The following is a 15,374-nucleotide window of genomic DNA, read 5'->3' on the forward strand; positions in this document are numbered from 1 at the left end:
TAATTATTTCTTTGCTCTGCAAGCACATTCTCTCTGCTAATGGCATAGCTTGGTTTGAATTGAGTGGATCTGTGGCAGGGTCTGAGTACTTGGTTCTGCAAAGGGGTCAGACTAGGTGATATTTTGGGCAGGTTTCCAATATTACATGCTTCTGAGTCTCAGTAAGCTTTTTCTATAGCCTTTTCAGTAACTACTTTCCCCCCGGGGTCTCCTAGGGTAAACATGTTTAAATACATTTATTTTATGCATCTGCTACATATTGTACATTTGAAACTCTAAACTATATGTTATATTTATTTGACAGGACCCGTTGGGGCTCAGCCCCTGCTGATGGTGCCCAGACGGCCTGGCTATGGCACTATGGGCAAACCCATTAAACTGCTGGCCAACTGCTTCCAAGTTGAAATCCCAAAGATTGACGTCTACCTCTATGAGGTAGATATTAAGCCAGATAAGTGTCCTCGGAGGGTGAACAGGTAAGTCAAGGTGTTTAATATTACTACATCAAGCAGATGTTTAGGCAGTACTTGATGAAATTGGATGTTGGATGTTTTTGTAAGACTATGGCTGCTTTAACAGCTGGGACTAATCAGACAGCCTTGTTTGAGCAAAATATGTTTGCTCTAGTTTCCCTAGGTATTTTGCATGGTTGCTGCCCAGAGCACTGTTTTAATCTGTATCACAATACAGAGCGCATGTGAATGTTCGTACAAGATACGGAGCAAACGAGGACCATCTGTAGACTGAACATGCCTTCTTTTATATTGGCACTCTAAACCTGGAAAATAGCAGAATTAAGAATTGTTTTTGAAAACTGTCTTTCTTTAGTAAGTGGGCTAGTGTGTTTAGAGGCAAGTATTTTATTTCTGTTAGGAATCACTAGGACATTAAGTATTCAGGGAGTAAATGAGAAAACATCACATTCAACCAGGAATTAAAAACAACTTTTAAAGTTAGCATTTGTTTGAAAAGAATTTGATTCCATCTTTTCTGATAACACCCTTTATACAGCTGAAGTTCTACAAGTGGTCTCATGTCTTTATGATATTTTGCTGTTGGAACTGTTCGCTTATTTGTGTGATGGGGTCAATTGCATTCCTTGGTGGGCTGCTTAATTTCTCAATGGAAATGCTTGCTTCAGTTCCAGCAGGCAGAATAAGAATTCTGCCAGTCCCAGTTTTGATTTGGATTGGTTCTGTTTATGATGTGAAATAAGGCTTTACAAGCAAATTATAATCTGTAGCTTGAATGCACCTCACTTAGCCATTTGTAGAAGAATGGCCTCATGATTAATTAAAGCAGATGCTAGTTATATTTAATAAAATTAAATTAAAAGCTGTGCTGTAAGACTTCTGTTCTGCCTCTTGTGATGGACAGTCACACCTTCCCCCAAGAGTAGCTTATGTTGAAAGTGTAGTTTGTAAATGGCAATAATATTGAGTAATGCAGGCAGAGCTTTATGACTTCTCTTAGTAATAGTTCTTCTTTAGCTTTTATTCTTGCAATGAACAGTTTGCGGAGCTTTCTTTTGTTCCCAGATCCCACCTGGTTAGTCCTCTGCATGGTGAAGCCTTCCAGCCAAGAAAAGACATTTATCCAGCCTGATGCTGTAGAGAAATGAAATGCATATTAAGAAAAGTTTAGTTTTAATTGGTTTCAAATAATGCTTCAATATGCTTTTAACTATTCAGACGCTTGCAGTAGAGTGTGAGTGTGTGTGTTTAATGCTATTCTGAAAGTCTTTGCATCCAAACAAGTGAGAACTCTTTCCTGGGCCATTAGGTTAAAGATGCTCACTAAAACGCTTGACAGACTGATTTAACTTTAAAGAAAGTAACTGTCCAAAGTCCCCAGGATCAAATAGTTTTAATACTGTACTAGAGCTTTGAGATTGAGCTTTTATTGATAAGTCATACTTCGGAAGAAAATGTAAGCATGTAATTTACAGAAAAGGCAGATTACTTCAACTCTAGCTTTAGTAGATTCTGCAATATGCAGTTGGTGTGAACTCATGCTTTTAGAACTGAATGATTTCATACCTGCTGAGAAGTTTCATCACCTAGTGTTTGTACAGTGTGGTGGTGGATGGCTCCCAAGTTCTCAGAATAACTTTATTTTGCATTTAAATTTTTGTTTGCTATGACCCCATAATGTTGCTGGATGCTACTATTCAAGTATATTCAAGATATCTGCTTTGACCTTCGGGTTAGCTAATGTGCAGTGAGAAATCATAGTTTATAATGAAATGATTTTAGAATGTTGTATCATTTTACTGTTGTTAGCCGGCTTCGGCTGCGGAGGGCGGGATATAAATAAAATTATTATTATTATTATTATTATTTATTATTTATTGAAGTATTGTGTTCCATTGCTGTGCACCTAGTCCTCTGATACATGCTTATTCTAGAGCAGGGTCATCCAACTTTTCACACCAAGTGGGCCACAAGAGTACTTCATCGTGGAACCTGTGGGCTTCATACTGCTTTGTTGTGTGGGGGGGATGGGGAGTGAGGCCAAAATTTGATGCCTCTGAGGTGCTGGGATTAGTATAGAGATCACCTTGACATGTTTTCCCTTTTACTTGCTTAATATACTGTGTTTATCTGTGAAAAGAAGAGACAAAAATATTTTTTACCAGTCTAGCAACCAGGCCTCTAGGATTTAGCTAAGACAGGGAATGAGGATATTGTTGGTGCACACCTGATATGTATTCCTAAGGATGTCAAACTGAGTCTGCCTGGCCTTCAGGAAATGATAATGAGGCAGAGCTACAGTAGCATCTTGCTCTTGGTAGCATCAAATACTATTTTACTGAAAGTGCCACAAGCCACATAGGTGCAACTCCTTGTCTAAGAACAGGTCTGAACACAGTCATTGTGCAATTGAGACAGATGATTTGAGGAGGAAAATTAAGGCCACCACCAACACCATTTGTTTTCACTAGACTTCCATACCACGAGATGCACAATCTGTATTTAATTACATTTTTATACCACTTTCAGGCAAAATTCTCCCGTTGTAGTAGTAAAATACAGTCAGGTATGTAACTTAAACAGACAGTAACTCCATATACAGTGGTACCTCAGGTTACATTACCTTCAGGTAACATAATTTCGAGTTACGAACACGGCAAACCCAGAAGTGTATATTTCTGAGTTTCGCCCCACGCACATGCACAGAAGCACTCTTTGCGCGTGCGCAAAAGCGCTCTATCGCACTGCGTGCTTGTGCAGAAGTGGTGCCTCTGGATACGGACTTTTCGGGGTAAGTATGGACCCCCGGGATGAATTAAGTTCGTATCCGGAGGGTCCACTGTATAGTATAAATAAGGAAAACTTTAAGAAACAAAACTTCAGCTTAAGTCCTATATCAATAAAATTGTTTTCCCACCTTGTATTCTGAATTCCCTTTTCACTCAGCTTCATGATGGTCCTATCTGATGTGTTGGTAAGTGGTTTGTTGCAAAAGGGAGGCAATACATTCTAGGTGGAGCTGCCCTTGAGATTGGCTGCAACTAGTGCAAAATGCAGCAGCTTGACTGCTCACAAAGCAGACAATCACCACCATGTCATTCCACTGCTAAATAATAATAATAATAATAATAATAATAATAATAATAATAATAATAATAATAATTAATAATAATTTATTATTATTCATCTGGCTGAGTTTCCCCAGCCACTCTGGGCAGCTTCCAATCAAGTGTTAAAAACAATACAGCATTAAATATTAAAAACATCCCTAAACAGGGCTGCCTTCAGATGTCTTTTAAAGATAGGATAGCTGCTTATTTCCTTCACATCTGAAGGAAGGCGCCACTACCGAGAAGGCCCTCTGTCTGGTTCCCTGTAACCTCACTTCTCGCAATGAGGGAACTGCCAGAAGGCCCTCTGTGCTGGATCTCAAACAGTTGCATTGCCTGCCAATTAACTGTGAAGCTAAGTTCATGGTGTTTGTTATGTGCACAAAGCCCTATATAGTCTGGGACCAGGATACCTCAGAGACTGTTTCATCCTCATATACCCAATTGATTCTGTGCTTTGCAGATCATCTGTCTCATGCAGATATAATTTCAGCAAGAGGTCTGTTTCATATGATACAGGAATCAGGCCTTTAGCATGGTGGCACCTACCTTTGGAGCTTCCATTACTTATCAGACATGCACTATTCTATTGTCTTTTCAGCATCTATTGCAGACCTTCCTCTTAAATGCACTAGTCTTTTAAGTGGCTAAGCCAGTCTGTATCTGTATTGGATTTGAAATTGTTTGTATATATGGAATTGTTCTGAATTGTTTTCGTTGATGTTTCTACACAAAAATTGCCTTGAGATACTTTGAGGAAAGTTTACTATAAGTGGAATAACATAAATAAATAAACAAACAGAACTTTATTGGCAGTACTGGTAGTGCAGAGATGCGCCTTTGAAAACCTCACTCCCACTGAGAAGCATTCCCCATGATGTGTAGGGCCATGTCACTCGCTACACAGAAACAAACTGTTGTTTAAGCCATCAAATATATACTCAACATGAAGCCACAGCCAAACTCATGAATCTGATATATGTGCATTCTTGAACACATTCCCACTGTACCACGTTGTGTACCCTTACAATCTTGAAGTATCCACCTAAGACTACATAATGTGTGAAAAAATCCTAAGGCTGGAAAATAACTCATCATAATATTTTATTTTTACTCTGCTCAGCCAAAAAATCTCATTGAGTAGTTTTTCCTAAGATCAGTAATAAAGCTATATAGGAAAATAAGCAGAGGGGAGGGGGGAGATCAATAACTTTTTGCCCTCAGTTCAAGTATCCATAAAAACTTCATTTGATTTTTTGCACTGTGATTGGGAATTTCTTTGCAATGAGATGGGCAGTTTTTTCTTCTGTTATTGCATTAAACTTGGGAAGAAAGTTCAATGTAACTTATTATTTCTCTACGAAGACTTATGTTTTCAGTGGCCTAAGACAACAGTGACTTTTAATAGGATAAGATGCAGCCACAAGGTCACTGTGTTGTAATTGTTGCCATCACCAGTCAGAGGAGTTGCAGTAACAAGAAATGTTCACTAGAATATGTAAAGAACTGAATTGTTCTCAGCTTTGCATAAGGAAATTAAGAGTGTTGGAAAGTACAGGGGCGTAGCATTTCTCTTGTAGCAATTAAACACATGCAGCAAGCTGTCATTTTGAGTTCTTTTTATTAAAATTTTATTTGGCACTGAGGAAGAAGCAATAACCATTCTCTCCCATCTTATGCACACTCTTAAAACTTTGTTTTGTTCTGACATTGTAATTCAATGAAGCTTCTTTTAGATAATTGCTCTGTAATGACTTGGTTAAATGCTGAAAATATTAAAATGGGCTGAAATGTAGTGTTTTTCTTACTTTCTCCCTTAGTGCCATACTGTTTTAAAATTATATATATTGTTTCCCTAGGGAGGTGGTAGATTCAATGGTGCAGCATTTTAAAGTGACAATATTTGGGGACCGCAGACCTGTTTATGATGGTAAAAGAAGCCTTTATACAGCCAATCCGCTCCCCGTTGCAACAACTGGGGTAAGATAGTTTGTCCTTCCATAAGTTCTAATTGTTTGTAAGATAAATGAAATCTTTTCTGAAAATGTTAAGGTTTTATTGATTGTTACTGTACGTTGCAACCACTTTGTGTGGTATTTTTACAAAGAATGGCAGGTCTTGGAGGACCTTACAATCTAAATCTGGGCGATGGGAGAAATGACAGACAGGATGAGGGGGAAGGGGAGGAGTGGAGATTAATGGGTTGAGTATGCACAAATGCTGTTGAGTTTATTTTAGTTGGGATTGAGGACTAAATAGTAGAGTTTTTGTGTATGAAATTGACAAGGTTTACAAGTTAGTTGGACACATTTCCGCTGGACACAGTCTTGCAACACAAATGGTCAGTCTGGTGTGGGTGAGATACATTGAGTGTGCATGCACCTCCAGTCTGCAGCATCATAGCCAGTAGATGCAGTTCTTAATTTCACTGTGAGCTCTGGCATATCCTGGGAAACAGGCAGAACTGTATTCTCTGAGGGCCAAACTACATTGCATTTGAAATATGTGATAACATGTCACAACAAAAGAGCAGCCATACTGGAGGGAAAAGTTCAGGTTTGGGACTGCGGCAAGGTGGGGTTAAACACGTCCTCCCATGCTGTGGTCTGAATAAAGAATTCTCCCTCAAGGACATTAGCAGCAGCTGCTGTTGTGGCCACTTACAGCTTTCTTTCTGAAGCAAATGGTTCCAGCTTTTATTAGATCTGTTGCTTGGGAGGAAAGGGTTAAACCTTGGTGGTCCTGATCTCTCTGCCACCATTGTGGGTTTTTGTGATTGTTGTTTTTAACATGAAATGTAATCGCACACTTAATGTATTGTCTAGTTTGGCCATAAGACAGTGTTGGAGATCCAATGACCCACCAGATGTTGGGCTCCAACTACACTCATCTCTATCCATTGCCCATGCTTGCTGAGACTGATGGAGTTGGGAGTCCAAAAATATCTGGGTGCCACAGGGTCCCCTGCCCTTGCCACAGTAGACTGGGTTGGATACATTTAGAGATTCCCATGGCAGCTGCTGTGTCAAGCATCTGATGCAGGATCTCATTACAGTGGTACCTCTGGTTACGAACTTAATTCCTTCCGGAGGTCCGTTCTTAAGCTGAAACCGTTCTTATCCTGAGCCGCACTTGCACTAATGGGGCCTCCTGCTGCATCCTGGGGCAAAGTTCGCAACCAGGAGCAGCTACTTCCGGGTTAGCGGAGCTCGTAACCTGAAGCTTTCATAACCAGAGGTACCACTGTCATGCTGATGTGTTTGATTTTCTAACTTCACTGGTGATGAGAGGTAAAAGGATTAAAGGCACTAACATTAGGCCTTGATTTTCTGGTTTCCCATTTCCGTATGTTGAATTAATCTGGAATGCCATTTCATTGTCATTCGCATAGATGCCTAGCATTTCTTCAGTCTTCTATTTGCTAAAATAGGTTTAAATCCTTCAGTACAGTTTGGCCAGAGGAAGAAAAAGAGTAACACTTGCAGTTAAATTACTTACTTTAGGATTATTCTTCTCTGTATCCTCTCCTATGGCTTTTTCCCTTAACAGGTTGATTTGGATGTAACATTGCCTGGAGAAGGTGGTAAAGATCGTCCCTTCAAGGTGTCAATAAAGTTTGTTTCCCGGGTGAGCTGGCACTTGCTGCATGAGGTTCTGACAGGACGAACCTTGCCTGAACCTCTGGAATTAGACAAGCCAATCAGCACTAACCCTGTTCATGCTGTTGATGTGGTGCTACGACACTTACCCTCCATGAAGTAGGTTCCCTGTCATTCTCTGAACACATTATCTATCTTTTTAAAGTTGATCTTTATGAATGGATCTCTTTACACTCCTATGCACATTTTTCAGGGTAGGGGAGAGAAAGGGTTCATCCACATTTTGCATTAGTGATATGAGTAAAGGTTTCTCAGTTTTGTCTACTGAGCACATTTCTACTTCTAGACATGTACATAATTCATCTGGAAGACCAATGGTTAATTGGAAAGCCTTTTCACAATGAGGTCGTTCAGAAGTGATCAAGGACATGAGTTGCTCATGTTGGCACGCAGTAAGATAATGGCCACAACAGAGCAGTAAAAGAATACCAATCACACTATGACAGTTTTTTGCTTGTCTAATCTACTAAGACTACTGTGGAAACACATTTGTATGTTTTATAGCAACTTTCTGTGTATGTATGCTTTCAGAAGTCTGCTATTATTTACTTTTTCTTTAAATTTTGTTGAATCTTTTCATCATACAGTACAATAAAAAACTAATCTAAATAGAAAAAGAAAAAGAAAGGAAGAGCAAAGGAAGTACAAAGTCCTATCTCAAAGGAAAATTTTAATCCTTGTCTCACACAGAAGGAGGTGGACCCTTCCAGCTCTTACCTTGGAGCTTCTCTTCTCCCAGCTTCCCACCTTGGGATATCTTTCCTTCCCCACTTCTCACACAGGGCCCTTCATCAACCATCCATCACCTTCATGTGTGTCCAGTTCCCTTAGTAACCCAGAGTAGAGGACACCAAAATAAGCAAAACAGAAACAAAAGCAAAGCAAGGAAAAAAAGAAGAAAAAGAAGCAGGAAGATAAAAATAATAAAAGAGATAGAAATAAAAAGGGCTCCATCTGTCAGGTATATCATTTAAGGATTATTCAAAATATTCACAGTATTCACTCCAGGGTAGTATCAAGTTGTTCCTCTTTCTGCTAGGCAATATTTTCCCAGTCTTCAGACTTCTCAAGTTCATTCATTTTTCCCTTCCACACAAAAAGTCTAAAAGGGGTTCTCCAATTATTATTATCATCAGTACATGTCCACAATAGTCTTCCTCCAGTTTAGCACAACAACTTTACTTCCAATGCTGAAGAACAAGAACTTTTCATTTTTATTCACACAGGACTCTCTCCACTGTGGTCATATATTGAAACAGTAATCCATAGTTATTTACTTATTGAATATTCTTTAATTCACACCCAGTTCCATATCTTCTGATCCCATTTCTATGGCTGTGATTTTCCATCCTAATTTAGGGGTGGGATCTTTGCAGTTCTGCTTCTCTCCCCCCCCCCCAGAAGATTTGCCAGAGGCTTGGTAGCTTTTTCTTCTAAATTCATTCTAAATTGTACACAGAACCCTTTCTCAGCTCTATCTGCCAACTCAGAACAATCTCTCAGTCCATGGTTTCATTCCACTTTTCCAACATTCATAAGTCCACTGCTTGACTGTTTTACTTCTCTAGGCACCTGTGTGAAGGTCCTCTCCATTTCATCATCTACTGTCTCCACCTTTACCATTCCACTCTCCTGTTGTGACAGTACTTTATCAATATTGTTCTCCAAAGGTTCTGTGTCTTTTTTAACCTCATCTTCCCCATGTCCATTTTCATTCACCATCTTATCCACCTCAGCTCTTACCTCTTTTAGTTGCTCATCCAATAATTGTTGCACAATGCCAGTGGTCAGTGGGGTGTCCAACAGTGTTTTACCATACTGAGTGTTCTTGGTCTTATTAACAACTTAATCTCCACCTTAAGATCTTACAGTCTCTGCCTTAAAAGCTTGACTCGCCTGTCTCCTTATCAGAGGCCATTCTTTTCTCACAGTAGCATAGACAAGCTAGTTTCACTTTGCAACCAGCACTTTCATCAAAGGGATGGAAAGTTTAAAATAAAATAAAATGACAATCAGCCCTTGGCCATTTATAATCTTTCTTAGCCGTAAAAAATTAAAACATGCTTTTTGTTTTTGCTATTATTTTCTGATGGAATTCTCAGAGGGGAAAAAAGATGAAGTCAAATAACTTTTGTATACTCTTAATTTTTATTCTATTTTTCACCGAGGAACCCCAAATATAACAAATATGCAAACTTCAAGTCATAAAACCAAATAAAGCTACCCTTTGCTGGTTGTGGATTTTAGAGGGATCTCCCAACAAATATTTAACACAAAATTGGGCTGACTACCTGGTAGTTTAGTCAATAAAGGGTTAATTATTTATTGAAGAGCTCCTGCGTAAAAATTACAAAACAAAAGAACAACTTCTGTTGGTCCCACTTTCTGGTACTGTAATTAAAAGGACAAAATTTTGAGGAAAGAGTAACAGAAGCATATCTGCTCCTAAGTAATTGAGAAGGCAACACATTAAAGCTGCTCCAAATGTCCTAGGTTATCCTCCTTGTCATTGTATTTTGAATCCAGCTTGGGAAGTTGGAGAGTCCCTCATTTACCAACATATTTTGTTGCCTTCAAGCTTCAGCAAATCATTCCTATGATTTCAGCGGGCCCAGTAATATCCTGGATCAAGCTTGAAGCATGAGACTCCCGTTTTTAACCCCAAATGAGGTTGACAGGGAAGTGTCTATCCAACCCTTTCACATGAAAAGTGTGGAATAGATGCTGTAAAAAATTAGTCTCCACACTCTGACCTTTAATCCCACTTCCATACCTATTGCAATTTCAGACCCAAGATAAATATGTAAATATATGTTTCAAAAGCAGAACCTTGCAAGACTGTTTATTTTCATAATAACTTCTGCCACTTATGGAATTGCAACTCTTGGAATGTTTGAAAGATTCATTCCTAGATTGGCTATGCACCCACCATCTAAATATTTAGCTACAGTAGTAACATAACCTCTTCTTTATATAGGTATACACCTGTAGGCCGCTCCTTTTTCTCTGCTCCAGAAGGCTATGATCATCCCTTGGGAGGTGGCAGGGAAGTATGGTTTGGATTCCATCAGTCTGTTCGACCTGCAATGTGGAAAATGATGCTGAATATTGATGGTAAGCCAGTTCTCTGAGAGCATGGAGAAGTATGTTGTCTCTACAAACGGCTGTTGTATCGGAGTATGAAATAGTATACATATATAGATATAGTTCATCGCTGTAAAATTTGATAACTAATCAAAATAGTTAACATGCAAATTGTCTTGTTCTATATATTGTTCCTGCCAGCTTTTCTCCTTTGTAGATGGTGTAAAGTGTGCTGCAAATATTTTCCTTCATAATGTTTTGAATTATAGAAACACTTAAGCCCAAGAATCCAAGAGCATATGATAGAAATATTGTCTGCTAAATAGAGTAACAAGGTAGATGGGAAAGCAGGCATTACTAATAAAAGCCATGCCTTTCATCAGGCAGTGATAGGTGCATAAGCGAAATCACATTGACAGAACTTGAGTTGGTTAGTTACTAACAGGTCACTGACTTTGGTATGATTTGATGGGGGAAGGCGTCTTAACACTGAAATTATTTGTAATACTTGCAGTTCTGAAGAATGCCCCCCTCCCAGTTTCTGGCATGAAGGTGCTTTGCTTTTAATCTTATGGCTAGAATAGACAAGGTTTAAAAGTTGTAAGCAACATACTAATTCATATTTAGGTTAAAATGCCTGTGTGAATGTTGTATTTGAGAAAACTGTTAGCGCAGGATAACTTCATTCTGTAATGTGGTTTGAAGAGGAAACCTGGTCCGCTGAAACTTCTTAATTGTTGCCCATCCAGGACTAAGTACTTATAAAATGTTTTCTAATTGGTGTAGCAAGTTTGGTTACCATGGTGACAAGCTGCAGCAGGTTGAGGTTTTTGGGGGGATGCACACAAGCTATTTGTGTTCATTCAGTTAATCAGCATCTGTAGGCGTCGGCTAGCATGCGTCATGTGAAGTTGGCGGGCTGCTGGTGGTGACGCATGTCTGAAGAATGTTTTGTTATATTTGTATGGGGACATTCTGTTTGGTACACTTGAGGCCTGGGAACCTCAAAAACGCCTCGTTAACTGTTTCACAGTCTAGTAATTCTGCTGTATGGAAAGCATTTGAAACGTATTGCCTTGCATTCACGCACACACAGCATGGCAAAGGTGGCAACAAATTCATCCCTAAGTTAAGTAAGCCTTTATAATTCAGCAAAGTCTCAAATACCCCTAAATGCTTTTTGAGTGATGTTTTGCAGTGACATCATGTTTAAAATATGGAAGAAAAAAATAATTTTGGACGCTTGCAGTTGTATTATCATATTGCAATTGAGTAATTTATTTGGAGCGCTAAACATTCCTGAAGTCCTCCCAGTTGTGAAAACTCATTCAGGACCTTGAAACGTTATTGAGGTGTCATGATCTTACGAAGATCATTGAAACAGGACCTTATCTGCAAACCTGTCTCCTCTCAGCTGCTTTGAGCATTCTTCAATACAATAGTCATTTGTTTTGCGCCATATGGTTGTTTGTAAGCTTTGTAATTATAATGATATTTCGTCTATTGTTAACTTCTTTTTGCTAATATATTGCTGTTACAGTCCAGTGCCTTTCAGCATTTTTTAAATGGTTGTTGTATAGAATTGTGCCCTTATATGTGAATTTGAGTGCCTGCTATTTCCCCTCCCCCGAAACTAGATTAATGGCATTTTTTTTGGACTTGCTTTGGAGATCTTATTAGTTTGGGAGAAACTTCAGGCTTCAGTCTAACTTGCAAGTTTAACGTTTTGTGCAAGAATGAAAATATGGGTGCTGGGTGTTCTATTTCTTCATGGGTAGAAGGAGAACTTAGGCTGGTTGAAATTTGACAGAGTGATATAGGAGTAAATGTGCATAATTAATTGTGTAACTTACTATGAGACTTCTACTGTTTTGCTCACTTTGGTAGTCATGAGTTTATTGCCCTACATAAGATTAATTATTACTCTTTTTCAATATGAACCCTCTAAATCAGTGTTTCCCAAAGTGGTTAATATTGCACCCCTAGTTTTTGTTTTTATTTATGTGGGCATGTACAAAGTGTACCTTCCTTGCCATTGAGAAACCTCTGTATTAATATATATTTTTACATTTGATGATTCCTGTTACTGGTGATTGATGATTAATAAATGTTGATTAAATATTGATATTTTTAAACTTTATTTCATTTACTTTCCTAAGAATTTGCAGGGTGGAAAGGATCAGTAAACTGAGAAGTTTGGGGAAACTTGCTCTAAATTCATGAGATAATAATTTTAATTAGAAAATGTACTACATGGCACTTTGTTGTCCCAAAGCATAGTGATGATTTTAATGATTTCTTCTTCAAATGTATACATAGAACTAATTATTGTGTACCAATGGTTTATTTTAGTCTTCAGAAAGAAGCCATTTCATTTGCTTTTTAATCTTTGGAAAACTTCTACTTTTTTAACTGCTCTATTTTCTGCTCTTAGTTTCTGCCACTGCCTTCTACAAAGCACAACCTGTAATTCAGTTTATGTGTGAGGTTCTCGATATTCACAACATTGACGAACAGCCACGACCTCTGACTGATTCTCACCGGGTAAAATTCACCAAAGAGATAAAGGGTAAGTAGAAAATAGAGCAATGATCCATGTAGAGAAGCTTATAATGCTCTCAGAAGCCTTTCCTCTGCTCTTCCTGAACACTCCTAAGTTCATTTAAAATGCATATGATTCTTCATCTTTTGTGCTACTCATACACTAATTTGCATGAAATGTGTGTTCTGGTAAGAGATTTGTATTCTGGAAAAGGTTGCCTTTATCCCAACCCCTGAGAATCATACAAAGAGGTCTCTAGTCCTCTTAACTGTGGAGACTTGAACATGGCTTGTCAAAAGGCCATACTGTCTAGGAGCATACTTCTTCAACATTGTATCTTTGTCTCATAACCGTTAGCCATTTTTGTTTCACATTTTCACTTAGTATTCCTTCAGCCACCACAGTGCTGCTGCTTGCCAAAATAAGATTCTCAGCATACAAACTGAACTGTTGGCACTAGTAAATGCACCTGTATAAGTTAGAAGCTTCTGCTTCTGCATCCCTCCTCTGGCACAGCCATGAAGAGGTGATTTGAAAGCTTTGACTGATAGATTCATAAAATCATAGAATCATAGAGTTGGAAGAGACCCCCAAGGGTCATCTAGTCCAACCCCTGCAATGCAGGAATCTCAACTAAAGCATCCAAGACAGATGGCCAACAGTCCTCTGTTTAAAAACCTCCAATGAGGAGGGTGGCTTCACCTCAATCACTGCACACAATGCTGCTAGAGGAAAGTGGTATAGTAGAGCCATTTTTGCCTGTAGTAGCTTGCACTCATGTTTATATGTCATGCTATTTTAGTCAAATGGCAGTTTGACAGTAAAGGTCCCGGAGCAAGCAGAGCGAGAATGCATTTATTATCTATTATTATGATGATTATTAAATTTGTATAACGTCCTTCATCCGAAGATCATAGGACGGTTCACAACATAAAAATACAAAATGAGAACACAAAATACATAATAAAACCAAAACAAGCCAATACCACCCCTAAAGACTTAGCTCACCAGATTTCATTGGGACACACAATTACAGATAAGAGTGAATGTATTTTGGTGATGTCATAGGTGCTAAGCCATGCAGTTTCCTGTACATTTGTACCATCTTCTCCCGGTTACTTTATCAACATGAGATCAAGTCATGTGTATATGCTCGTGCAAAAGGGGCCCAATGGAAAGTTGACATTATCTGTCCAAAGCTCTATTGGACCCTCTTTCCCCCCAGACTCCCTTGCTTTGCATATGAAATGAGACATTCAAAGTAACCATTCTTTGTAGAATTGTTCCATAATAAGAAGCCTGATGGCATTCTTATTCTGCTGTACATTAATATGTACATTAATATAAAACTGTACATAATGCTGTACATAATGCTGTACATTAATATGTACATTAATATAAAACAGCTTGTGCATGTACCATTTTGGGTGCAGCCATTCTGTGACATCAGTATTTCTCTCCCCCCTTTGTTTTCACATAGGTCTGAAGGTTGAAGTGACTCACTGTGGAACAATGAGACGAAAGTACCGTGTCTGTAACGTTACACGGAGACCTGCCAGTCATCAAACGTAAGCAAATGTTTTAAACAATTGACTGGAATGTTGCATACATGGCCACAGTAAAAATCCACCATCCAATTTTTCTAGAATTTGGAATGCATGACACTGTATTGGTTTTTTATTTACACACACACGCACACACACACATAACTTTATTGTGGTCCATAGACCCAAATTGCACAGTAATTCTTAAAAAAACATTGTTGCTGTTGTTTTCATTTTTGTATTATCCCCTTGTATTCATGGATGCACACACTGATTTGAAGCTACTTTGTGTCCTTCCTAAGAGAGGCTCCTTAGAGACCGGAGGACATTACCGGAACAACTCTTGGGTTGGGGCAATTGGCTAAAATGATTTAAATGGTTCTCATTTTGGTTCCTCTGTTTTGTTTTTGTTGGGTTAATGTTGGTTCCATTTCTGAGCACAATTCAAAGTGTTGGTGCTGACCTTTAAAGCCCTAAACAACCTCGGTCCTGTATACCTGAAGGAGCGTCTCCACCCCATCGTTCAGCCCGGACACTGAGATCCAGCGCAGAGGGCCTTCTGGCGGTTCCCTCATTGTGAGAAGTGAGGTTACAGGGAACCAGACAGAGGGCCTTCTTGGTAGTGGCGCCCACCCTGTGGAACACCCTCCCTTCAGATATGAAGGAAATAAGTAGCTATCCTACCTTTAAAAGACATTTGAAGGCAGCCCTGTTTAGGGAAGTTTTTAATATTTAATGCTGTATTGTTTTTATCACTTGATTGGGAGCCGCCCAGAGTGGCTGGGGAAACTCAGCCAGATGGGCGGGGTATAAATAAATAAATAAATAAATAAATTATTATTATTATTATTATTATTATTATTATTATTATTATTACTGCTATTACTATTATTACTATTATTATTAAAATGTTTAGTTGGGGCTGGTGGTTATTTTAATTTGGGTATAACTGTAATCTGTTC

General features: G+C 38.7%; 1 protein-coding gene across 4 annotated transcripts in view; it reads left to right on the plus strand.

Moving 5' to 3' along the window:
- The window catches only part of LOC309536629 (protein argonaute-3), a 68,380-nt gene that overhangs the window by 19,363 nt on the left and 33,643 nt on the right, over positions 1-15,374 (plus strand). For 3 of the 4 annotated variants that reach the window (XR_014221683.1, XM_082230766.1, XM_082230765.1), the window contains exons 2-7: positions 305-476; positions 5,443-5,563; positions 7,133-7,341; positions 10,220-10,356; positions 12,761-12,895; positions 14,349-14,436. Coding sequence is in view for 3 of the 4 variants with exons in the window: in XM_082230765.1 (XP_082086891.1) it covers positions 305-476; positions 5,443-5,563; positions 7,133-7,341; positions 10,220-10,356; positions 12,761-12,895; positions 14,349-14,436 (862 nt within the window). In the remaining variant the exon portion in view is untranslated. Of the gene's footprint in view, positions 1-304; positions 477-5,442; positions 5,564-7,132; positions 7,342-10,219; positions 10,357-12,760; positions 12,896-14,348; positions 14,437-15,374 lie in introns of those variants that run through there. The other variant, XM_082230767.1, reaches the window with a different exon arrangement.

The sequence above is a fragment of the Podarcis vaucheri genome, assembly GCF_965113315.1.
Source record: "Podarcis vaucheri genome assembly, chromosome: 7".
NCBI lineage: Eukaryota > Metazoa > Chordata > Lepidosauria > Squamata > Lacertidae > Podarcis > Podarcis vaucheri.